The sequence below is a fragment of the Paroedura picta genome, chromosome 5, assembly GCF_049243985.1.
Source record: "Paroedura picta isolate Pp20150507F chromosome 5, Ppicta_v3.0, whole genome shotgun sequence".
In the NCBI taxonomy this organism is placed as follows: Eukaryota; Metazoa; Chordata; class Lepidosauria; order Squamata; family Gekkonidae; genus Paroedura; species Paroedura picta.
The window spans coordinates 11743247-11769044 of record NC_135373.1 but is presented as its reverse complement, the minus strand read 5'-3'; the positions used below and the strand labels follow the sequence as shown (position 1 = coordinate 11769044).

The following is a 25798-nucleotide window of genomic DNA, read 5'->3' as shown; positions in this document are numbered from 1 at the left end:
AGAGACCAGGGTTCTATGCAGAGGCAGGCAGTGGCAAGCCATCTCTGAAGGTCTCTTGCCTTGAAAACTCTCTAGGGTTGCCATGAGCTGACTGCATCATGATGGCACTTCCCACCAACAATTACTGATATTAGCGTCTTTAAAGCCCTGTCTCCTCCCCTTTATTTTTAGAGGCTTACCTGAGTAATGATAGTTAGCGAGAGGATGGCAAGGGGGCTTCTGTGGTCCCTGAAGTAACAGCATTTCCAGCGCCTCCTGAAACAGTTTCAGAAAATCATCTTAGCACTCTCTCCAAGGGACAAAAATAAAAAGGAGAAACTCAGGGTTGGTGGCGTGAGGTAGAGGGGGAACACTTCTACTAAAGGCATTTGGAGAGAGCTGGTCTCATTAGGTGGATCCTTGCCGCAGTCTAGGGGAAACGTTTTGGAGGTGGAACTTTTTCTCCTGTGCAAGATGCAAAAAAAGGACTTCTGCTTCCTTGCCATGTGTTTGTACGGCTCTAGGAGTGCAGACTGGTGAGACTAAGACAATCATATGCCGATGTTGGCACCGAAGGACTGTGCCAGCCTGCAGTATGGATCCTGTGGTTTGGATGCATGCTGCTATGCCACTGTCTGTGACGGCCCAATGATAAACAGCAGGTACCCTCAGCCAGAATATGACAGCTGTCGACATATAATTTCCCTTATAACTTTTTGAAAAGCTGATTAAAGAGATTAGTTGCCTGAATTATGCCTGTAGATTCAGGAATTTAAAGAAGGCATCTCATAGGAGTGCTAGATTAGTTTAAAAAAATAAAAGCTGTCGTGTGTTTTTTGGCAAACCTGGCAGCATGAGATATTTGGCAAACCTGGCAGCATGAGATATTTATTCTTCAACCATTTATTTATATGCTGCCTCATCAGAATCCTTTTAAAATCAGTTTACAATTAAAAAGCAGAGTATATATATTTTAAAAAGTCATTAGACATAAACAGCATAAGAATTGTCACACATAAAAACGATCACACATCACAAACAAGTTCAAGACCCATCAGTATGGCAAAGGATAGACATTTAAAAGATAAATCAACATGTATTTCGATTGAATTTTGCCAGCTTTCATAGTTCTTACTGACAGAAACAAAACACTTGGTTGCACTTACCTGCAACTGTTGTTCATTGACGTCTTGTGGGCAGACACACACTGGGACTGAGCATGTATAGGCTGGCCACAGAGAAGCTTTTCAAGCTAAGCTCTTGTAGGGGGTGCACCAGCCCCAACACAGTGCGCATGTATGCCATTTCCTTCCCGATGCACACGTGACTAGGGGCTAAGCGCCCCCATTCCCCTCAGTTCTGGTCTGCTGCCATGAGCTGCTTTGTCAGAACCAATGGTCACATCAGAAAGGAACAAAGGCTCACAGCGGGGATGGAGGGAAGGAATGTATGTCTGCACACAAGACCACAATGAACAATGGTTACAGTTGTGTAACCAAGCTTTCATTTTCCATCTTGCGATGCACACTGGGACCTTCATGAGCCAATTACAGCAGGAGGTAGGGTGAGCCCACTAGGAAAACAAGGACTGTAGAACCACCTTTCTGAACTCAGAATCCCTCCTGTCCTGTAGGTCTACTGACTAATGCTTAATGAAGGTCTCTTCTCTTGCCCAGGTAGCTGCTCTGCAGATTTCTTTCAAAAGGATATTATACTGAAAGCTACCAAAGATCCCATAGTACAGTGGTTCTCAGCCTGAGGGTCGGGACCCCTTTGGGGGTCGAACGATCCTTTCACAGGGGTTGTGACAGAGCAAGCAGCTTGGCCGGGGGGGGGGGGGAGGGCGCCATCCATACAACAGCCTTGCAGGGTAGATCGCGATAGAGCGTTTGCCTGTTTAGAGCAGCGGAAAAGAGCAAGATCGGCATAGTGGGACAAGAGGAAGAAAACAGGGTTGCACTTACCTGTAACTGTTGTTCATCAAGTGGTCTTCTGTGCAGTCACACATGGGTTCTGCGAAGATTGCAGGCCTGCCACGGAGAATTAACTAGCTAGCTCAAAGCAAAAAAAGGCTCCCAAGAGTGCTCACCCCTCCCCTCACAGAGTGACTTTCCCGCCCAAAGTCACGTGATGTGGGAGGAGTTAGCACTCTCCCCTCAGTCCTTTCCCCTTGCCGCTCAGCGGGGTATCAATAAGTAGCGGCCCAGCGGGGATGGAGGGAGGGTTGTGTGACTGCACAGAAGACCACTCGATGAACAACAGTTACAGGTAAGTGCAACCCTGTTTTCATCTTCGTGGTTTCTGTGCAGTCCCACATGGGAGATTAACAAGATGACACAGCAAAGGAGTTGGGGTGGGCTACTAGCGGATTATTGATCTTAACACCGCTTTTCCCACTGCTGCATCTTTTCCAGAGTCAACGTCAATGGAGTAGTGGCGTATAAAGGTGCCAGGCGTTGACCATGTCGCTGCCCTGCAAATGTCACTCATCGGGAGGTTAGCCTCAAACGCTGCAGATGATGCTTGTGCCCGTGTGGAGTGCGCTTTAATCCCGAGCGGACAGTCTAAGCCAGAAGCTTTGTATGCCAGAGAAATTGCTTGTACAATCCATCTTGAAATGGTTTGCGCAGATGCAGCTTTACCTTTTCTCGCACCCCGGCAACAGATAAAAAGAGACTTATCTTGTCTAAAGTCCTTGGTTCTGTCCAAATAAAAAAGTATGGCTCTGCGAACGTCCAGTGTATGCATGTGTGTTTCAAATTGAGAGGTGGGTTGTGGGAAAAACATCGGGAGGACCAAAGATTGTCCCATGTGGAACTTGGAAACTACCTTTGGAAGGAAAGAGACACTAGGACGTAGTACAATTTTGTCAGGAAAAATTTGTAAAAATGGAGGCTCAGAAGATAGTGCCGCGAGTTCCCCCACTCTACGTGCTGAGGTTATTGCAACCAAAAATGCAACTTTGAATGATAAAAAAGACAAATCCGACTTTGCCAGAGGTTCAAAAGGTTTATGAGTCAAACAAGATAAAACAAGGGATAGACTCCATTGTGGGATTACAGGAACATTAGGTGGGAACACATTCTTTAAACCTTTCAAAAACTTTGTAGTTAAAGGATGAGCAAAAACAGTTTTACCGTCGACCATTTCATGAGAAGCGGAAATAGCCGCTAGGTGTACTTTAATAGAAGAATTGGATAGTCCTCTATCTTTCAACTTAACTAAATAAGAAAAAATGACCGGTAAAGGGCAGGAGTTAGCAACTCTATTAGACTCTGTTGCCCATTTCCCAAACTTGTCCCACTTCGCAGCATAGGAGCGGCGAGTGGAAGGTCTGCGGGCGGCTTCCAAAATCTGGTCTACTCTCAAGTCTTCTACAAACCTACCCTCCAGACCGTCAGGTGGAGGGGTTGGGGGTTTGGGTGCAGGTGCTCTCCCCAAGTCAGGAGATCTTCCTGGGTCGGTAGGTGCAGATACCTCCCTTTGGCCAATCGGAAGAGAGTGGGGAACCATGTCTTTTGCATCCAAAAGGGCGTGACACAGATGCATTGAGTGTCGTCTGCTACCAACTTGGTCACCATCCTGTTTATTAATCCGAACGGAGGGAAGGCATAAAAAAGGGATCCCTTCCAACAATGGAGGAAGGCATCTCCCAGTGAGGCGGGATCTATTCCTCCCCTGGAATAAAATTGAGTGCACTTTGTGTTTTGATGAGTTGCAAACAAATCCACTGTTGGTTGCCCCCACTGATGAAAAATGGGGTTTATACAGGATGGGTTGAGAGACCACTCCTGAACCATGTTTACATCCCTGCTCAATGCGTCTGCCCATGTGTTCAGTGACCCGGCAATGTGAATGGCAGACAAGGTTGTTCGATTGGACACAGCCCAGTCCCAAATCCTTGTCGCTTCTCGGCATAGTCTTTTGGACTTGGTGCCTCCCTGTTCTTTTATGTAAAAAAACTGCTGCCATATTGTCCGATGCTACCAGAACATGTTTTCCCGTAAACAGGTCTGCAAAGAAAGAAAGAGCATGTCTTATGGCTCGCAATTCCAAAATATTGATATGTAAAAAATTTTCTGCCTCACCCCAGCGACCACTAGTGGCATGCTGGAGGCAATGAGCCCCCCAACCGTCCAGAGAGGCGTCTGTATAAAGGAGTAAATCCTCTTGTTGCAACCCAAAAGGTACCCCTGTAGCTAAATTTGAAGGGACGGTCCACCATTTGAGAGATCGGGAAACCGAACGGGGTAATGTGAAATGTTTCCAACTGCTGACTGCATGTGGTTTACAGATTGACAAAAACCATAGCTGCAAGGGTCTCATTTTTAGTCTAGCAAACGGTGTGACAGCAGTGGTGGATGACATATGTCCTAACAAGGTCTGTATTTCATGAACAGACCTGGATCTGACTTTGGTAGATTTTAATGCCAAGGCTGAAATCTTATCGACCCTAGCTGGGGGTAGGTATACCATCCCATTCTCACCATCCAGCCATGCACCAATGAACTCTAAAGCGCGCTTTGGAGTAAGAATGGATTTCTTGTAGTTCACATTAAAACCCAAGGTATGTAATAGCTGGAGAGAGGTAGACACAGAAGTTGAAAGATCTTCTGCAGAGTGCCCAACTAAAAGCCAGTCATCAAGATACGGATAAACCTGGATACCCAGCTTTCTGAGGTATGCTATTACCACGTTAGTGACTTTAGTGAATACTCGTGGGGCAGATGCCAAGCCAAACGGGAGCACTTTAAATTCATAGTGATTACCCCCCACATAAAATCTGAGAAATCTCGTACAGGATGCATTAATCATAATATGAAAATATGCATCTTTGAGATCCACTTTGGCGAACCATAAATTTTTTGATAAAAGAGGAATCAATTCAGCTAGGGACAGCATACGAAAACGTTTGACCTTAATAAACACGTTCAGTGCCCGTAGGTCTAAAATAGGTTGTTTCCCTCCATCCTTCTTGTCTACAAGGAAGTATTTGGAGTAAAACCCTTGCGTGGTGGGCGCAGGACCCAAGCACTGCACTGCTTCTTTGTCTATAAGATCAGCCACCTCTGACAGAATGTCAGGTGAACGTGAATCCCAATGGGTACATGGAGTATTAAAGTCGGGAACACTCAGGAACTCCAAATAATAACCATTCTTTATTATAGAAAGGACCCAAGCATTAGGTGTAATACCGTACCAACCATGTAAATTGCCAAAAAGCCCGCCAACTGTGACGGACTGCTGTGGCAGTCATTGTGATTGGGTCTGTCGGACCCTATTATCCCTGTCAGACCCATTCTGACGGTTACGTCCCCCACCTCTCCTACGGTTCTCCTGAAAACGGGGAGGAGGGGAGAATTCTTGGGGTGTAGAATCAAATTGCCTGAAAGGCCTGAAAGGCCGAGGGCGATAAAACGGGCGACCCCATCGTTTAGGTTTTGATTGACCAGACGAGGAAGCCCCTATTCCTAAGGATCTCGCCTGTAAGCGATATTTTCTCATTTTCTCGAGAACCTCATCAGTTCTACTGCTAAACAGGTCTTCTCCCTCAAACGGAAGGTCCTCCAGGGCAGATTTAATATCTGTGGAGAGGGTTGAATTTTTTAACCATGAGTGTCTGCGCATTACTACGGCTGTACCCATGATTCTCCCCAAGCAATCTACTGAGTGCCTTGCCGTTTTGACCTGTTGCTTTGCCAGATCTTTACCTTCCGTGACCAAAGCCTGTACAAATGACTTTTGGTCTTCGGGGAGCCCTGCTAAAAAGGGTTCTAGTTTCTCCCATAGTACCGCCTGATACCGACTCATTAGAGTCTGCAGGTTAGAAACTCTAACTCCCATAGTGGAAGAAGAGTATATTTTTCTCCCAAAAGCATCCATCCGTCTTCCGTCTTTATCAAGAGGAGCGGAATGTTGGTCAGGTTTGCCTTTTCCAGGGAGCACTGCCGAAAAAACGGCAGATGCTTTAGGGTGATTAAATAAAAATGAACAGCCCTCATCCTGCACCTTGTATAGATGCTCAATCTTTTTGGCAGATGGGGAGGCTGAGGCAGGATTCTGCCAAGCCCGATCAAGAACCTCTGTGACCCCTCTAATTAAGGGAAGGGCCACAGGACCACCCTCTGCGGAATATAAAAACTCCATAAGAGGGTCTTCAGACTTCTCCATGTTCACCCTGTATTGGAGACTTAATGCATTAGCCATCCTTATGACTTGCTGGGCATATGGTTTGTTATCATCAGTTGGAGACCTGGATACAGAATCTCCAACTACATCAGACGGTGAAGGTAATATCACATCATCAGCTTCAGACAAGGAATCATAGACAGAATCAATGTCAATTGTTCTTTCCGACCTCCGTTGTCGACGTCGACTGTCATCGACAACGGAAAGGGTCGGGACCGAAGTCACAGCCGGTGACAAAGATCTTCGGCGTCGATGAGGGTCTTCGCCGTCGAAAGATCCCTTCGTCGACGACGGGGCCGGAGACAGAGAATTACGACGCCGACGCCGCCCGGCCGAAGCAGGAGGGAGTTCTCTCATCGAAGTCGGAGCGTCCTTGCCCCAGCGGCGCCAAGAGGCTGGAACCAGCATCGGGACCCAGGACTCGGTGGATGACTCCGACGACGATAATCTTCGGCGGCGTCTTGACCACACCGCCTCGTCGTCATCAGACGAGGGTAAGCGCTGGCGGCTCAGGGTCGGCGGCGAGCGTTGAACATTGCTCGAAGATGGACCCGCCTCCTCAACGACGGACACCGACCTACGACGTCGACCACTAGGTGGCGTGGCAGAACGATGCTGAGAAGCCGACCTCGGACGTGACGCTGAACCAGAGCCCTGATCAGCGATTAACGGCTCGTCCACAAGAGGGGGCACCACTCTCGGCGTCGACGAAGCACGCGGCGGCGAAACATTAGAAGCTCAATCTATCGTCGCCGGTGTAGGCTCTCGGCCTTGTGAACGGCCCCTTGATGCCGGTCGCGTGGGCGATGGCGAGGGAGAAATCACCCTTCTGGATTTTTTCTTAGAAATAGAAGGGGAATGTCCACGAGAAGGAACCACAGCCCTTTTCTTCTTTTTCTTAGGCGGTTCAGAAGAAGCCCTTTGTTTCTCCACCACCTCAATGTTAGAGGGGGGAACTCCAGAAGTAGAAGGCCCAGGTGCCTCAGAAGGCCTGAGAGATTTCTCCCATAAAGCAGCCTTTAATCTTCCTGCCCTCTCATCCCTGGTTTTAGGTGTAAGTCTTTTACAGGAGGGGCAGTTAGACGTCAGGTGCCCCTCACCCAGGCATAAGAGGATCCTTCCTCCGCAGCGGCAAAGAAAGGACTGAGGGGAGAGTGCTAACTCCTCCCACATCACGTGACTTTGGGCGGGAAAGTCACTCTGTGAGGGGAGGGGTGAGCACTCTTGGGAGCCTTTTTTTGCTTTGAGCTGGCTAGTTAATTCTCCGTGGCAGGCCTGCGATCTTCGCAGAACCCATGTGTGACTGCACAGAAACCACGAAGATGAACTGAACTGAGAAACCCCATAAAAAACACAATTTATATACCATCATGAACAATGGATCCTCATGCCATTTGTCAGTTTTAGTTTAATTTCTGTGAAAGAACACTTGCATAATTTTACAGTTGGGGGTCACCACAACATGAGGAACAGTATTAAAGGGTTGCAGCATTAGGAAGGTTGAGAATCACTTAGTGTGCTCGAATGCCCAATGGGCAAGGAAGAGTGGCTCTGGAGTATGAAGCTTTAATAGCGGAAACCATCCAGTGAGCAATTGAATAGGTTACGGGGAAGAAAACTTGTAGAGTGATCTCCTGGGAGAGGTAGAACCTAGAAACCATCCTGGGTAAGAACTCAGGGCTAGGGAGTTGTATAACCTTCAAGGGAAAAACTGCAAAAATGGAGCGTCCTCATGAAGGGCTCCTATTTCACTAACATGCATGCCTGAAATAATTATGACCAGAAAGGCTGTTTTCATAGCTAAAAAACTCAATGGAACAAAATGCCATGACTCAAAAGGAGAAGCCATCAGAGAACTACAAAGAGTGACTATTGGGGAGTAAGACTGGGGTGGGGGTAGAAACATTTCAGGAAATGTGCTTACTCATGGAACACAGCCAGAGCTGCTAAGTGGGAATGAACAGAGGAAACTGCAAATCCTCCCTTGGCCAAGGAAAGGAGGTAGTCTAAGACAACGCGAAGAGGGCACAAGAACAGGCAATGGTTTTGAGTATGGGCCCACCCCTCAAACCTGGCCCACTTCAGCCCACAGGCATACCTAGACGATGCTCTCCTAGACTGTAAAAGAATCTCCTTCATCCCCTGGGATAAAGAGGCAGATCCCAATGTATCAGCCAAACTGTGAGATTGAACCTCTAGGAAAGGAGGGGATTGAAATGTGACTAGATCACTAGATCCAGTGTCTGGAAATGTGATCTGTGTGCCCCTTATAACTGTAGTAGGAAGGAGAATCAACACTGGTGAGGCCAGGCTGGGGCTATGAGGCTTGTGGTGGAGTTGTCCACCTGCATCTTGTGCAGTACTCTGGGAAGTAGTACTAATGGAGAAAGTGTAAAACAATGTCCCATTCCACCTGAACTGGAATACGTCCCCGATGGAACCCTGACCTCTGCCCCCCATGGAGCAGAAAATCCGAGCTTTTGCCTTGACAGGGGTAGTGAAAAGATCCATCTGTGGGAATCCCCATTGTTGAAAAATAAGTAAGTGTGACTCGGGGACCACTTGTAAACTGGAGCAAAAATCTTGCTTAGACTGTCTGCCTGCACATTCAAAAGTCGCAGGAGGGGCACAACCGAGAGCATGGCCATCTGACTGGTGTATCGCACGCCCAATGCACCTCTAGATGACCTGCCAGCCCTGCTAGAGGCGGTGGCTGCCTGGACATTACAGTTCCCTAGATTATTAATCCTGGAGGACTTTAATGTCCGTCCTGTGGCAATTGGCTGAATTTGATGTCAGCCATGGCAACATTATGGCTCTTACAATTTGTTGTTGGCCCTACCCACCAGGCAGGCCACACCCGGATCTGATTTTCAGTGCAGGGCTGAGCGTGGATCCGGTCACAGCTATTGCTGTGCCATGGTTGGACTACTATACCCTAAAGACCTGGCTTAGGCTGCCACCTCCCCCTCAGTTGGGCGCCGAGCACATTTCAGCTCGCCCATGGAGGCTTATGGATCCGATTGGATTCCTGAATGCTCTGCGGGACCAATGCCTCCCGGCACTTCTCTAGATGGATTTGTCAGTGACTGACACAACAGATTGCTGGCCACCATTGATGAGATAGCTCCCAGGCGTCCTCTCCGTCCCCGTCTGGCCCCATAGTACACCGAGTAGCTCCGCGAGAAGAAACGGGAACTGAGATGACTAAAGCGAGTTTGGAGGAAGACTCGTGACAAAGAATTGAGAGCATCTTATAAAACGCAGTTAAGAGCCTATGAGATGGTGGTGAAATCAGTGAAACGCAACTTTTACTTGACTAGCATCGCATCTGCGCACTCACGCCCAGCACAACTATTTAGGGTAGTCCAATCTCTCACCACCCTCAATGAAGGGTGCCAAAACAATAGCCAATTGGAAATTAGCTGTGAAGCATTTGCAAGTCACTTCGCAAACAAAATCTCGACTCATTAGAATGACCTCCCTCCAACTTTGGACACAGAAAGTGAACTGGAGGCTCCTTGGCCGTCTTTGGAAAGAACAATGAGTTACTTCACTCTCATTAGATGAAGTGGACAGGATGCTAGCAACAATGAGGCCAACCACTTGCCCTCTAGACCCATGTCCATCGTGGCACGTCGAACCTCAACAAGGGCCTTTTCAGTCCTGGGCTCCACCTGGTGGAATGAGCTCCCCGAAGACATCAGGGCCCTATCAGAACTTCCACAATTCCGCAGGGCCTGCAAAAGGGAGCTCTTCCACCAGGCATTTGTTGAGACCGACTGACCCATAACATCTACAAGTCCCCCCCCCCCCCCCAGACTGAGGGACCGAACCTACTGAGGGAGTGTCAAAAGTTATTGTTAAAGTACTGTTCTAGTTGGTATGTTATTGTTATTGTTATATTGTTATATTGATTTTGAGAGTGTTCTATGTAAATGTTTCAAAATGTTTTATGTAAACCGCCCAGAGCCATAGGGAAGGGCGGTATAAAAATCTAAATAAATAAATAAAATATGGTTCTAAGATCTATGGACAGAGGACGTGTCATCTCCCAAGTCTGGATGGCTTCTTTGCACAGGCGCCAGGATTTTTTTTAAATTTAGATTTATCCCCGCCACTCCCAAAGCCAATCCAGCTCATGGCAGTTTACAGTAAAATTAAAATATAATACGATATAATAAAACAACACTGAATCTCAAGCATATCTCGATGGTGGGAAAACAATCTTTAAAAAAAACCCTTCCCCAATCAATCCCAATAGCCACAATCACCCTCAGGAGAAGAATCCATGCCCAGTTGTCAAAAGCAATGTCTCTACAGGCCTCTATTGGGCCCAATCTTCCTGCCCTAGCCTCAACCAAATGCCTGGCTGAAAAGCTCCATCTTGAAGGCCCTGCAGACCGTTGACAGTTCTGTCAGGGCCCTCAGGTCTTCCAGGAGCTCATTTCACCAAGTCGGGGCCAGAACCGAAAAGACCCTGGCCTTGGTCGAGGCCAGTTGAGCTTCCTGGTGGCCAAGGAACACCAGCAGATTCATACCTGCTGAGCAGAGAGCCCTGCAGGAGACAAGTGCTCCCTCAGATAAGCGGGGCCCAGGCCACGGATGGCCTTAAAGGTAAGAACCAAAATTTTGAACCTGATCCAGAAGCCAATTGGCAGGCAATACAGCTGCCTCAGCATAGGCTGAACATGATGTTTCTCCATTTGCTTAGGTAGAACATTGCAGAAGTATTGTTGATTTGGAATAGGACCTTCCTGCCATGCAACATATCTGACAATGCAGTTCAGGCTAGATGAACTGTATGCAGTTTTAGGAGATTAATATGAAGTTCTCTCTCATGTGATGACCAATAACCCTGTACAGAAATAGAAGAATAAGAAGAAGAGATGGTTCTTATATGCCGCTTTTCCTACCCAAAGGAGGCTCAAAGCAGCTTACATACGCCTTCCCATTCCTCTCCCCACAACAGACACCCTGTGAGGTGGGTGAGGCTGAGAGAGCCCTGATATCACTGCCCGGTCAGAACAGTTTTATGAGCACCGTGGCGAGCCCAAGGTCACCCAGCTGGTTGCATGTGGGGGAGCGCAGAATCGAACATGGCATGCCAGATTAGAAGTCCGCACTCCTAACCACTACACCAAACTGGCTCTCACAAGGCGGGCATAGGGCACCAGCATTGTTATAGATGCCATGAAGCACAGGCCATGCTGGAGGCAAAGGGCAGGTCTCCAACAGTTCCTAAGAAGGGACTGAACCATTGTTCTTAAGGTCAGAGAAAGAAGGCTCTCCCTCAAAGGAAGTCCAACGTAGCCTCAATGAACTCCACAACCCTAGACGGTACTAGACGCAACTTTGAGAAGTATCATATCTATCTAGGAGGTGAGATTGAAAAATCTTAGATCCCTGATGGAACTGAAGATATTTCCTGTCCCTGGGTTGGACTGAAATATGGAAGTATGCATCTTTGAAATCAAGGACTGCAAACCAGTTCCCTAAAGATAGAGATTCGATGAAATTGGGCAAAGAGACCATATAAAGCCCTGAAACAAAAATATTTATTTAAATGTCCAGTATAGACTGGGAGTTCCCTATTCTGAACTAAGAAAAACTTAGAATGGAAGAGATGGAGGGCCTCAAGGACTTCTTTGACTGCTCCTTTCAAGAGAAGGTCAGAAACCTGGCCTTTCAACTCAATTGTTGTGTGCCTCAGAGCTCAGGCAGCATGGCGGAACCATTGTTGTTGTTAAGTGTGAAGTCATGTCCAACCCATTGCGACCCCATGGACAATGATCCTCCAGGCCTTCCTGTCCTCTACCATTCCTCGAAGTCCATTTATGTTTGCACCAACTGCTTCAGTGACTCCATCCAGCCACCTCATTCTCTGTCGTCCCCTTCTTCTTTTGCCCTCAATCGCTCCCAGCATTAGGCTCTTCTCCAGGAAGTCCTTCCGTCTCATAAGGTGGCCAAAGTATTTGAGTTTCATCTTCAGGATCTGGCCTTCTAAGGAGCAATTAGGGATGATCTCATCTAGGACTGACTGGTTTGTTCGCCTTGCAGTCCAAGGGACTCGCAAGCGTCTTCTCCAGCACCAGAGTTCAAAAGCCTCAGTTCGTTGACGCTCGGCCTTCCTTATGGTCCAACTTTCGCAGCCATACATTGCAACTGGGAAGACCATTGCCTTGAATAGACGCACTTTACTTGGCAGGGTGATGTCTCTGCTTTTTAGGATGCTGTCTAGATTTGCCCTAGCTTTCCTCCCCAGGACGAAGCGTCTTTTAATTTCTTTGCTGCAGTCCCCATCTGCAGTGATCTTGGAGCCGAGGAAAATAAAATCTGTCACTATCTCCATTTCTTCCCCATCTATTTGCCAGGAATTGAGAGGGCTGGATGCCATGATCTTTGTTTTCTTGATGTTGAGTTTCAAGCCAAGTTTTATACTCTCCTCCTTCACCCGCATCAAAAGGCTCTTTAGTTCCTCTTTGCTTTCTGCCATATCCGAGGTTGTTATTTCTCCCTGCAATCTTGATCCCAATTTGTGATTCTTCTAACCTCGCCTTTCTCATGATGTGCTCCGCATACAAGTTAAATAGGCAAGGCGACAGAATACAGCCTGGCCGATCTCCTTTCTCAATTTTGAACCAATCAGTGATTCCATGACCGGTTCTCACTGTTGCTTCTTGACCTCCATATAGGTTTCTCAAGAGACAGGTAAGATGCTCTGGTATTCCCATCTCTTTAAGAACTTGCCACAATTTGTTGTGCTCCAAACAATCAAAGGTTTTAGCATAGTCAATGAAGCAGAAGTAGATGTTCTTTGGAAAATCCTAGCTTTCTCCAGCGTATGTTGGCAATTTGATCTCTAGTTCCTCTGCCTCTTCGAAATCCTGCCTGTACTTCTGGAAGTTCTCGGTCCACATATTGCTGGAAGCTAGCTTGTAGGACTTTCAGCATAACTTTGCTAGCATGAGAAATGAGTGCAATGGTGCGGTAGTTTGAACATTCTCCGGCATTGCCCTTCTTTGGGATTGGAATGTAAACTGACCTTTTCCAATCCTGTGGCCACTGTTGAGTTTTTCAAATTTGCTGGCATATTGAGTGTAGCACTTTTACTGCATTGTCTTTTAAGATTTTGAATAGTTCAACTGGAAAAGCTGTCACCTCCACTAGCTTTATCGTTGCTCAGACTTCTTAAGACCCATTTGACTTCACATTCCAAGAAGTCTGGCTCCAGGTCAGTGACTACCCCCTCGTAGTTATCAGGGATGTTAAGATCGCTCTTGTATAATTCTTCTGTATAATTTTGCCACGTTTTTAAAATCTCTTCTGCTTCTGTTAGGTCCCTACCATTTTGGTCCTTTAATACCCATCTTTGCATTAAACATTCTTTTCATATCTCCAACTTTCTTGAAGAGATCTCTGGTCCTCCCTATTCTATTGTTTTCTTCTATTTTTGCACATTCTTATCTCTTCTAGCTATTCTCTGGATTTCAGCATTCAGTTGGGTGTATCTTGCCTTTCATGTCCCTTCTCTCCTCAGCTATTTGTAAAGCTTCCTCAGACAGCCATTTTGCTTTCTTGCATTTCTTTTTCTTTGTTGCGAACCTCCGTCCATAGTTCTTCAGGCAATCAGATCTAATTCCTTAAATTTATTTGTCACCTCTACTGTATATTCATTAGGGATATGATTTAGTTCATACCTGAGTGGCCTAGTGCTTTTCCCTACTTTCTTCAATTTGAGCCTAAATTTTGCAACAAGAAGCTGATGATCTGAACCCACAATCAGCTCCTGGTCTTGTTTTTACTAACTGTATAGAACTTTTCCATCTTTGGCTGCAGAGCACATAGTCAATCTGATTTCTGTGTTGACCGTCTGGTGTTGTCCATGTATAGAGTCGTCTCTTGGGTTGTTGGAAAAGAGTGTTTGCTATGACCATTGGATTCTCTTGACAAAATTCTACCAGCCTGTGCCCTGATTCGTTTTGTACTCCAAGGTCAAACTTGCCTGTTATCTCGGTTAAATTTTGGCTTCCTACTTTAGCATTCCAATCCCCCATGATGATAAGCACATCATTTTTTGGTGTTGCTTCTAGAAGGTGTTGTACGGCTTCATAGAACTGGTCAACTTCAGCAGCAGTGGTTGGGACATAGACGTAGATTACTGTGATGTTGAATGCTTTGCTTTGGATTCGAACTGAGATCATTCTGTCATTTTGGGGATTGTACCCCAATACTGATTTTCCTACTCTTTTATTGATTATGATGATGAAGGCTACTCCATTTCTTCTAAAAGATTCTTTCCCACACTAGTATATCTGATGGTAATATGAATTAAATTCACCCATTCCTGTCCATTTGAGTTCACTGATTCCTAAAATGTCAATGTTCAGTCTTGTTATCTCTTGTTTGACCATGTCCAGCTTGCCTTGATTCATGGATCTGAAGTTCCAGGTTCCTATGGAATAAAAGTCTTTACAGCAAACGCTGGCAGGGGCTCATGGGAATTGTAGACCATGGACCACAGGTTGACTACCCCTGCTTTACAGCACTGGACTGTCTTTTCACCACCAGTTCCCTCCACGACTGAGTGTCCTTTTGGCTTTGGCCCAGTCGCTTCATTCATTCTGGTGCTACTCGTACTAGCTGTCCGCTCATCCCCAGTAGCATATTGGACACCATCCGACCTGAGGGGGTCATCTTCTGGCGTCATATCATTTTGCCTTTTGGTACTGTCCATAGAGTTTTCATGGCATACTGGAGTGGTTTGCCATTTCCTTCTCCAGTGGATCACCTTTTGTCAGAGTTCTCAGCTATGACCTGTCCATCATGGGTGGCCCTGCAGGGTATAGCTCGTAGCTTCATTGAGCTACGCAAGCCCCTTTGCCACATCAAGGCAGCAATCCTTGAAGGGGGGGACCATAGAAAACTTCAAATGGTAACTTTTAGAATCAACAGAAAGAACACAGGAATCCATCATTATCAAGGACCAACCAGAAACAAAGGGGCTAAATCGTCCCAAAAGTTATCCTGTGCGTTCTGAATCGGGACAGAGAGCCTCTGTTTTTTGGGGAGGTTGATCCCTTTCCGTAGGTTGCTGTCCCTTGGATCTAGAAGCTTGACGCTTCTGGTTAAACTGCAGGTAGGGATGGAAGGTGGTTGCATCTGATCCTGGGGTCTGAAAAGGGGGGTTGTGAAGTCCTGTTGGCTCTGATGAAATCTCTGAGGCTGGTAAGTTGAAGCTGGGGAGGAGCTAAATGGGTGGGCCATTTGTCTGCTCTTCTTCGTCATGGCAAAAAATGCATCTTTCTCAAAAGGTAAATCTTCTACCTTGGTCCTATCTTGGGGAGGAATTAGATGCTTTGGGGCTCGGTGCAGCAAGCGCTGCGCTGTGGGGGGGGGGAGGCGCGGGTGGCAGTGGGCGCAAACTCCCAGGTGCAGAGCTACCGCACCTGTGCTTTTGTGTCCGCCAGAGCGCTGGCGCCTCCCTCTCCCCCCCTGGTCCCCAGCCCGTAAAAAGTTGGGGACCACTGCCATAGGACACCTGAGATTCAGAGTCCCAGATGGCTGGTTAGTGCTCTAAGTGAAGGATTGATGCCTTTCAGCATGGGATTGAGTTGGCCGTTGCCAGAACAGGGGAAGGCATACACTGAGTCAGCAGCTCAGCAGAAGTTGGAGGAGCCTTGGCTGCCAGAGACCTCAAAGCCAGACTGGGATCTCAGTGTCAAGGTTGATCCCAGTCTTCGGTTTCTTAAATGAAGGTTCAGTGGAGTAAGATTTCTTGTTTCCCTCTGCATTAGCCTCGGAACAGACTGGGGCCAGAAACGGGGTAGTTGGCGCCAATCTTTTGTCGGGGCGGACCGGAACCGAAGTAGGAACCAACGCAGTAGAACAGATGGACAGTGCCTGAGTTTCGCTCAAAAACTGATGGGTGGTGGTGGTAGATAAGGCTACTTTCCCAAAGGGCTACTTTCAGGCATGAGGATCTGTGTGATCAAGCCTTAGGCATAAATTTTATCAAGTTTGGCAAGTGCCAACATCATGCACTTCACCAAGACACAAAGGGCATTTACGCGTGTGACATTTTACCTCCATGACGGGAGCACTTCTTGAAAATTGCCCTAGGCGGGAAACCACACACATGCGCACCGTGTCGGGGCTGGAGTATCTCCTATAGGAGCTTACAAAGCACCTCCATGACCAGCCTACATATTCGCAGTCCCAATGTGGGACTGCATCACAAGACAGAAAATGAAAACAGGGTTGCACTTACCTGTAACTGTTGTTCATCAAGTGGTGTTCTGTGCAGTCACACATGGGTTCTGCGGAATCGCAGGCCTGCTTCGAAGATATGAATTAATGCTCAAAAGTCTCCCAAGAGTGCTCACCCCTCCCCTCACAGAGTGACTTTCCCGCCCAAAGTCACGTGATGTGGGAGGAGCCAGCACTCTTCCCTCAGTCCTTCCCTTTGCCGCACATTACGATCAATACGTAGCGGCCCTGCAGTGATGGAGGGAGGGTTGTGTGACTGCACAGAACACCATTCGATGAACAACAGTTACAGGTAAGTGCAACCCTGTTTTCATCTTCGTGGGTTCTGTGCAGTCCCACATGGGAGACTAACAAGATCACTTACTTAGGAGATGAGGTGGGCTATGTGCGGAGTACTGATCTTAAAACCGCTTTCCCAACCGCCGTCTCCTTGGTTGAGTCGACATCCAGGGAGTAATGTCTCACGGAAGTGCTTGGTTGTGACCGGTGCCTACCCTGCAGATGTCTGACACAGGGAGCCCTGCTGTAAATGCTGCTGATGTAGCATGGGCTCTCGTGGAATGTGCAGTGAGTTTCAAAGGACAGTCAAGTTTTGAAAGTCTGTATGCATGTCTGATTGTTTGCACAATCCATCTGGATACAGTCTGTGAAGATGCTGCTTTACCTTTGTTGATGTCCTTAAAGCAGATAAAAAATGATTTGTCTTTTCTAAAGTCTTTTGTTCTTTCTAAATAAAAAAGAACTGCTCTACGAACGTCCAAGGAATGCATTTATCTTTCGAACAGAGACGTTGGCTCTGGAAAAAAAACAGGTAACACCAATGATTGTCCCAGGTGGAATTTAGACACTACCTTTGGTAAAAACGCCATGCTAGGACGTTAAAATTATCTGCAAAAATTTGCAAAAAGGGTGGTTCCACCGACAATGCTGCCAGCTCCCCCGTTCTACGAGCTGATGTTATCGCAATCAAAAAGGCTATCTTGTATGATAAAAAAGACAAGTCTGTTGTTGCCATCGGTTCAAAAGGTTTATGGGTAAGCACAGAAAGAACAGAGGACAAACTCCATAGAGGGATTACAGCAGTAACTGGGGGAAACAAATTCTTCAAACCCTTTAAAAACATACAAAACTTAGGATGTGAAGAAACAGGTTTGCCATCCACAAACTCATGAGAGGCCGAAATAGCAGCCAGGTGAACCTTAATTGAGGAATTGGCCAGGCCAGACTCCTTTAAGGAGGTCAAGTAAGACAGAATATTACCAAGGTTACAACTATGTGGATTGCAGTTCACGGAATCACACCAATGTTCAAATCTTTTCCACTTAGAAGAGTAAGATCTACGAGTGGAAGGTTTTCTTGCAGATTCTAAAATGAATTCTACGGATACGTTGGGTGAGGTTGCACCAACCAAGCTGTAAGTTGCAGAGGTTGAGGGTTGGGGTGGAGAAACTGGCCCCATCAGAGGAGATTGCCGCTGTCTGGAAGGTGAATGAACCTGCCGTGCGTTAGGTGATAGAGTGTGGGAAACCACATTTTTTGTGGCCAAAACGGTGCTATCAGTATGCATCGTGTTTTGTCTGCTATGAACTTTGACACCACCCGGCCTACTAACCCGAAGGGAGGGAAGGCATAAAAAAGGAATTTTTCCCAACGGAAGAGGAACACGTCCCCTAGGGAATTCGGGCCTATTCCACTTCTTGTGCAATATTGAGGGCACTTGGTGCTTTTTGCTGTGGCAAAAAGATCTATTTCTGGTGTCCCCCATGCTTGAAAAATTGCTGCAAGGTAATGGGAGTTCAGGGACCATTCTTGCAGGGCATTCACGTGTCTGCTTAAGGCATCTGCCCATGTGTTGTGTTCGCCCGCTATATGCGCTGCTGTCAAAATTGTTTTGTTTTTGTTTGCCCAATTCCATATTCTGATTGCCTCCTAGCACAAGGCCCTGGACCTTGTGCCTCCTTGCTTCCGAATATAGTAGACAGCGGCTACGTTGTCGGTAGTGATCAGCACCCACTTTCCTTCCAGAATATCTGTGAAGGAGAAAAGAGCATACTTAATTGCCCGTAGCTCTAAAAGGTTGATATGCAGTGATTTCTCCCTATATGACCATTTACCAGCAACAGAATGTGTTTCACAATGTGCTCCCCAACCTTGGAGAGATGCATCAGTATACAAAATCAAGTCTGCTTCATGAGTCCCTAAGGGAATTCCTCTCCTCAGGTTCATAGGGTTAGCCCACCACAAAAGGGATCGGAGAACTGATCGTGGAACTGAGAAGCGCTTCCATTTACTAACAATATGAGGCTTGCACACAGATAAGAACCACAATTGAAGGGGCCTCATGTGCAGTTGTGCATATGGGGTAACGGCTGCGGTAGAAGCCATGTGCCCTAATAGAGTTTGAACCTGGAGCACCAACTGGTGTCTCACTTTCCTGGTGAGCTCTCCTTAGGCAGAAATATGGCGTGTTCTGTCTGATGGGAGAAACATCATATTTCTACCGCCATCCAAAAGAGCATCTATAAACTCTAGGGACTGCGTTAGGCAAGATTTGTCTAAGTTGATGTTAAAGCCCAAGATTTGTAGCAGATTTAATGAGGCCGCCAAAGCGGTCTCAACCTCTCCTTGAGAATGGCCCATCAGCAACCAGTCATCCAGGTAAGGGTAAAGTAAAACCCCTTGTGTGCGAAGGTGTGCAACTATGGCATTCGTAACCTTTGTGAATATTCTGGGAGCTGAGACCATGCCAAAAGGGAGCACAGTGTATTCGTAGTGCAAACCTGCTGCATAGAACCGTAAAAACCTTGTGCAAGATGCGTGAATAGAGATGTGGAAATACGCATCCCTCAGGTCTACTTTGGCAAACCACAATTCCCCATTCAAGAGGGGTAGGAGTTCACTTAAAGAGAGCATATGAAAGGGTTGTACCCGTATAAACTCATTGAGACCTCTCAGGTCCAAAACAGGTCTCTTGCCACCTCCTTATGTATCAGGAAATATCTCAAATAGAACCCTTGAGTAGTGGGGGTGAAGGACCCACACACTTAATGGCCTTTTTATTCAAGAGCTCTGTTATCTCTGCCAGGACTTCAGGGTTCTCCGTATCCCACTCTGCAGGAGGAGCGTTAAATGTAGGAGGCTCCACATATTCCAAATAATAACCGGATTTTATTATGGACAGAATCCAAGAATTTTGTGTAATAGAACACCAACTTTCAAAATGAGCAGATAACAAGCCAACCGGGCAAGTGGGAAAGGACAGTCGTTGGGACTGTGTTTGGCAGTCACGAGCATCCCTATTGGTTGCCACACAACGATTCCTCGCCCCCCCCACTGCGAGATTGTAGCCTAAATCTCGGAGCTGGAGAGAAATCTCTGGTTCTATTATCGAATCTAGAACTGAAAGATTGGGGATGGTAGAAAGTGCGGTTCCATTGTCTGGGGCGGCTTTATGTTGACGAGGTACCGGCAATTCCCAAGGACTTGGCTTGGAGACGATACTTACACATCTTCTCCAATACCTCATCCGCTTTTGGGCTAAAGAGATCAACCCCGTCAAAGGGTAAATCTTCTAGAGCTGTTCTGATATCACCCAACAGGGTGGAAGATTTCAACCAGGAATAGCAACGGTCTTTAGTAAAAGGCAAAAGATTTATGCGATCTGAAGAGAAACCAGGAATAGCAACGCATAACAACTGCAGTCGCCATAACCCTTCCTAGAGAATCCACATTGTGTCTGGAAGACTTAACCTGTTGTTTCGACAGCTCTTTCCCTTCAGAAACTAGGGCTTGTAAGAAAGGCCTCTGTTCTTCAGGAACTAATGTTAAAAAGGGCTCCAGTTTTTCCCACAACATGGCCTGATAGCGGCTCATGATCGTAGAAAGGTTAGCTACCCTTATGCCCATGGCTGAGGAAGAGTACAACTTCCTGCCAAAGGCGTCAATCCTTTTGCCCTCCTTGTCCAAAGGTGCGGAATGTTGTTCCGAGCGTCCCGTCCCAGGAAGGATGGCTTTGAACACAGAAGATGCACTAGGGTGCTTGTAAAGGTAGGTACACTCCTCCTCCTGCACCCTATATAAATGATCAATCTTTTTTGATGTTGGGGAAGCAGAGGCTGATGTCTGCCAGGTGCACTCCAACACTTCAGATACAGGCCTTATTAATGGGAATGCCACGGGACCCACATCTGCTGCATACAAAAATTCCATAAGTGGGTCCTCTGATTTAGCCATACGAATGAGTTGTTCCGAGTAGGGCTTATTCTCATCCGTGGGGGAGCGACCTGTAGCAACCTCTACCTCCTCGGGGGGAGAAAGTGCTACAGTCCCAAAGTCTGCATACTCAGACTGTGAGTCACTGTCTCTGTGTTGCTCACACAGACCGGGCTCTCAATGTCGACCGGGATCTCAACGTCGATGGTTGTTGACGTCGAGCCTCCGTCGTCGTCTCCTTCCTCGTCGATGTTGATGGCCCCTCACTCCATCGGCGCCAGGATGTCGGAACCATCATGGGAATCCATAACTCCTTCAATGACGACAAAATACGCTGATGATGCCGATGCCACGCCAGGGCATCCTCATCTAGCGATGATGGTGAGCAATGTGGTCTTAGCGTCGGCGGCGAGATGTAGATGAGTTGAGAGCCTCAGTGACTTCTGGAAGGTCGGTCTCCACTGCCGTATAGGGAAGTGCTCTCGACGTCGCAGGCTCTCGACATCGATCAGGCTCCACCAATGCTGACAGGACTTTCGTTGGCGATTTAGTCAGGTGTTTATCGGCCAACAATGAAGCGCTCTCTCGACCCCGAGAGCGTGCTCTCGACCCCCCGCTGGATCTCGGCGGTGAGGAGATTAGCCTCCTGGCCATTTAGATGTTGATAAGGACACAGGGGAACAACCTCTAGAGGGAGGAACATGCCATTTCTTCTGTTTTTTCTTTGAGGAGCCAGAAGACTCCTTCACAGGCTCAGAAGGCCTGTGTACAATCTCAGTCGACGTAGAAGGCCCTGGAACACCCGTGGCCATTAAAGCTTTTTCCCAGAGGGCCGCTTTTAAGCACCTGGCTCGCTCATCACGAGTTTTAGGCATGAGTTTTTTACAGGAGGGGCAGTTGGATATCGAATGCCCTTCTCCTAGGCAAAGTAGGCAGGATTAATTATTATCACTCTGTGCCATCTTCGACACGCACCGAGAACATTTCTTAAACAGTGCCATTTTCCTCACAATGTGTTTTTAAGCGAAATTCCTCACCTGAGGTAATTCAGAGAGCTAGTCAGCTAGCGTCCTTCTCCACCAGCGGCAAAAAAAGGACTGAGGGAAGAGTGCTGGCTCCTCCCATATCATGTGACTTTGGGTGAGAAAGTCACTCTGTGAGGGGAGGGGCGCGCACTCTTGGAAGACTTTTGAGCTTTAAGCTAGCTATTCATATCTCCAAAGCAGGCCTGCGATTCCGCAGAACCCTTGTGGGACTGCACAGAACCCACGAAGATGAACTATGGTTTGTTCTTCAGTCAGTTTGGTGTTCTTCACATTTAGATAGAAGAGATGTTATCACATTCCTTCTTTGCTTTACCAGTGTACATTATCCTGATTATTCTTCCCAACCCTGCATATTTATAGTAATAAAAATAAATAAGTAAACACTGTGAATCCTGAAAAACAGTTCCCACAAAACAATCCAATATCTTCAGCAGCATGAGATTAAAGTTCAATGCCTTACCAAAATATTTCCTTGGGCCTCATGAAGACAGTGTACAGCTAGTTCAAGGTTGGTCCCTCCCCCTGGCATTGCGCTGGAGCAGGCCAATTTCAATAGATCTGTTACTGCAAGTGAGAATGAAAGTTGGGGGGGGGGGGTTAATAAGTAAGTTTATGCAACAGTACAGGAAGTTTATGCAACAGTACAGAATTACACCCAAATGAATGCAGAATGCCAGAGAAAAGCTAGAAGAGATAAGAATGCCTTCTTAAATGAACAAATAGAAGAAAACAATAGAATGGGAGGACCAGAAATCTTTTCAAGAAAATTGGAGATATGAAGAGAACATTTCATGCAAAGATGGGTATGATAAGGGACCAAAATGGTAGGGACCTCACAGAAGCAGATTAAAAAAAAAGGTGGCAAAATTATACAGAAGAACTATACAAGAGCGAGCTTAACATCCCTGATAACCACCTGGAGCCAGACATCCTGGAATGTGAAGTAAAATGGGCCTTAGGAAGTCTGGGCAACAATAAAGCTAGTGGTGGTGACAGCATTCCAGTTGAACTATTCAAAATCTTAAAAGACAATGAAGTAAAAGTGCTACACTCAATATGGCAGCAAATTTGGAAAACTCAACAATGGACAGGATTGGAAACAATCAGTTTACATTCCAATCCCAAAGAAGGGCAATGCCAAAAAATGTTCAAACTACTGCACCATTGCACTCATTTCTCATGCAAGCAAAGTTATGCTCAACAATTTACAAGCAATATGTGGACCGAGAACTTCCAGAAGTACAGGCAGGATTTTGAAGACGCAGAGGAACTAGAGATCAAATTGCCAATATACGCTGGATCATGGAGAAAGCTAGGGAGTACCAGAAGAACGTCTACTTCTGCTTCATTGACTATGCTAAAGCCTTTGAATGTGTGGAGCACAACAAATTGTGGCAAGTTCTTAAAGAGATGGGAATACCAGAGCATCTTATTTGTCTCATGAGAAAATTATATGCAGGTCAAGAAGCAACAGTGAGAACCAGTCATGGAATCACTGATTGGTTCAATATTGAGAAAGGAGTTCAGCAAGGCTGTATACTGTCGCCTTGCCTATTTAACTTGTATGCGGAGCACATCATGAGAAAGGCGAGATTAGAGGAATCACAAATTGGCATCAAGATTGCAGGGAGAAATATCAACAACCTCAGATATGCAGATGATACCACTGTAATGGCAGAAAGTGAAGAGGAACTAAAGAGCCTGTTGATGCGGGTGAAGGAGGAGAGTGAAAAAGTTGGCTTGAAACTCAACATCAAGAAAACAAAGATAATGGCATCCGGCCCTCTCAATCCCTGGCAAATAGATCAGGATTTTATTTTCCTGGGCTCCAAGATCACTGCAGATGGGGACTGCAGCAAAGAAATTAAAAGACGCTTGCTCCTGGGGAGGAAAGCTAGGGCAAATCTAGACAGCATCCTAAAAAGCAGAGACATCACCCTGCCAACAGAAGTGCGTCTAGGCTATGGTATTCCCAGTTACAATGTATGGCTGCGAAAGTTGGACCATAAGGAAGGCCGAGCATCAAAGAATTGAGGCTTTTGAACTCTGGTGCTGGTGAAGATTCTTGTGAGTCCCTTGGACTGCAAGGCGAACAAACCGGTCAGTCCTAGAGGAGATCAGCCCTGACTGCTCCTTAGAAGGCCAGATCCTGAATATGAAACTCAAATACTTTGGTCACATAAGAAGGAAAGACTCCCTGAAGAGCCTAATGCTGGGAGCGATCGATGGCAAAAGAAGAAGGGAACAACAGAGAATGAGGTGGCTGGATGGAGTCACTGAAGCAGTAGGTACAAACTTAAATGGACTGGTACCATGGGAATGTTAGAGGGCAGGAAGGCCTGGAGGATCATTGTCCATGGGGTCACGATAGTTCGGACACGACTTTGCACCTAACAACAACAGAATTACTAAGTCAGCACAGCTCTCTGAAGATAGCTCTCTCATGTCAGACTAACCTTATCTCTTTTTCTGAGAAAGTTACTACCTTGCTAGATCAGGGGAATGCTGTGGACATAGTTTACCTTGATTTCAGTAAGGCTTATAATAAGGTTCCATTTGGCATTCTTATTGACGGTTACATGTGTTATGGATCCTATTACTGTTAGGTGGATCGAGAACTGGTTGACTGATTGCACTCAAAGGGAACTTGTAAATGGTTTGTCATCTTCTTGGAGAGTGGAGTGCCTCAGGAATCTGTTGTTCAAGATACAAGGTAAAGGTATGCTCTGTGCAAGCACCAAGTCATGTCCGACCCTTGGGGTGATGCCCTCTAGCATTTTCTTGGCAGACTCGATACAGGGTGGTTTGTCATTCCCTTCCCCAGTCATTACCGTTTTACCCCCCCCCCCAGCAAGCTGGGTACTCATTTTACCGACCTCGGAAGGATGGAAGACTGAGTCAACCTTGAGCCGGCTGCTGGGATCAAACTCCCATCCTCATGGTCAGAGCTTCAGACAGCATGTCTGCTGCCTTACCACCCTGCGCCACAAGAGGTTCATTCGTTCAACATATTTGTAACTAAAAACAAAAAGAGTCCAGTGGCACATTTAAGACCAAAAAAGATTTATTCAAGACGTGAGATTTTGAGTGCAAGCAATCTTACTCAGACTTTGTTGGTCTTAAATGTGCCACTGGTCTCTGATTTTGTTTTGTTGTGCTGCTTCAGACCGAGACTTGAATCTACATTTATAACTGATTTGGATGAAGGAATAGATGGGGTACTGATAAAATTTGCAAATGAAACTAAACTGGGACAGGTAGCAAATACAGCAGAAGACAGAAACAGGAGACAGGATGATCTTGTCAGGCTAGGAAACTGGGCTAAAATGAATTTCAATAGTGATAAATGTAAAATTCTACATTTAGGTAGGAAAAATCAAATACATCGCTATAAGATGGGCGAGACTTGTCCTGGCAGTAGTATGTGTGAAAAGGGTCTGGGAGTCTTAGTAGATCATACTCTGAACATGAGTCAGCAGTGTGACTCAGTGGCTAAAAAGGCAAATGTGATTTGGGGTTGTATTAAAAATATTGTGTCCAGGAGGTATTATGCACGGAGCCAAATAAAACAGTTTAAAAAACAACCAGTTTAGACCGCTGTATCATACTACAATCATTGTTCTGCATTGAATATAGTCTGTTGAAAAATGACGCTGCAATGGAACAATTCATAGCCCTGCCCCTTGAAGTTTTGCCAGTGACATGCTTTGTTCTCTAATGCAGTCACTAATCTGAATAACCAAGGAGCTTCACTGCATGACTAATAGACAAGCAGGCAAGAAATGAATCAGTGAAAAGCTTCTTTCAGAAACAACGCTTAAAAGACGTTTAAAGCAACAAAGAGGCAGTTCACCATGCAGAGCAAAATCAGTTTTGCGGAGTTAATTCACTCTCCTGTGCAGAGATCAGAAAAACCACAATGCATTTAGTGAGTTTTCATCAGCTTTTCCATCATGCAGAAGGGATCCAGATCATGGGAGGTTGTTACTTTACTCCGTTCTGTAAGACCTCATTTGAAGTTTCAGTTTTGGACACCACAACTGAAGAAACTTGTAGACAACATGGAGTGTGTCCAGAGGAGGGTTACAAAGATGGTGAGGGGT

General features: G+C 46.4%; 2 protein-coding genes across 13 annotated transcripts in view; one reads left to right on the top strand and one right to left on the bottom strand.

Annotated features, from left to right (window-relative positions):
• Positions 1 to 2707, top strand: part of LOC143837069 (E3 SUMO-protein ligase ZBED1-like) — a 42612-nt gene extending 39905 nt beyond the window's left edge. The window contains exon 2 of the transcript XR_013230900.1: positions 2394 to 2707. The gene's annotated coding sequence lies outside the window, so the exon portion shown is untranslated. The remainder of the gene's footprint in view (positions 1 to 2393) is intronic.
• The window catches only part of ZNF541 (zinc finger protein 541), a 126077-nt gene that overhangs the window by 12745 nt on the left and 87534 nt on the right, over positions 1 to 25798 (bottom strand). For 10 of the 12 annotated variants that reach the window (XM_077336507.1, XM_077336508.1, XM_077336503.1 and 7 more), the window contains 2 exons: positions 22156 to 22259; positions 180 to 255 (listed from right to left, as the gene is read on the bottom strand). In XM_077336507.1, the coding sequence (XP_077192622.1) occupies positions 180 to 255; positions 22156 to 22259 (180 nt within the window). The remainder of the gene's footprint in view (positions 1 to 179; positions 256 to 22155; positions 22260 to 25798) is intronic. The other 2 variants (XR_013230898.1, XR_013230897.1) reach the window with 1 other exon arrangement.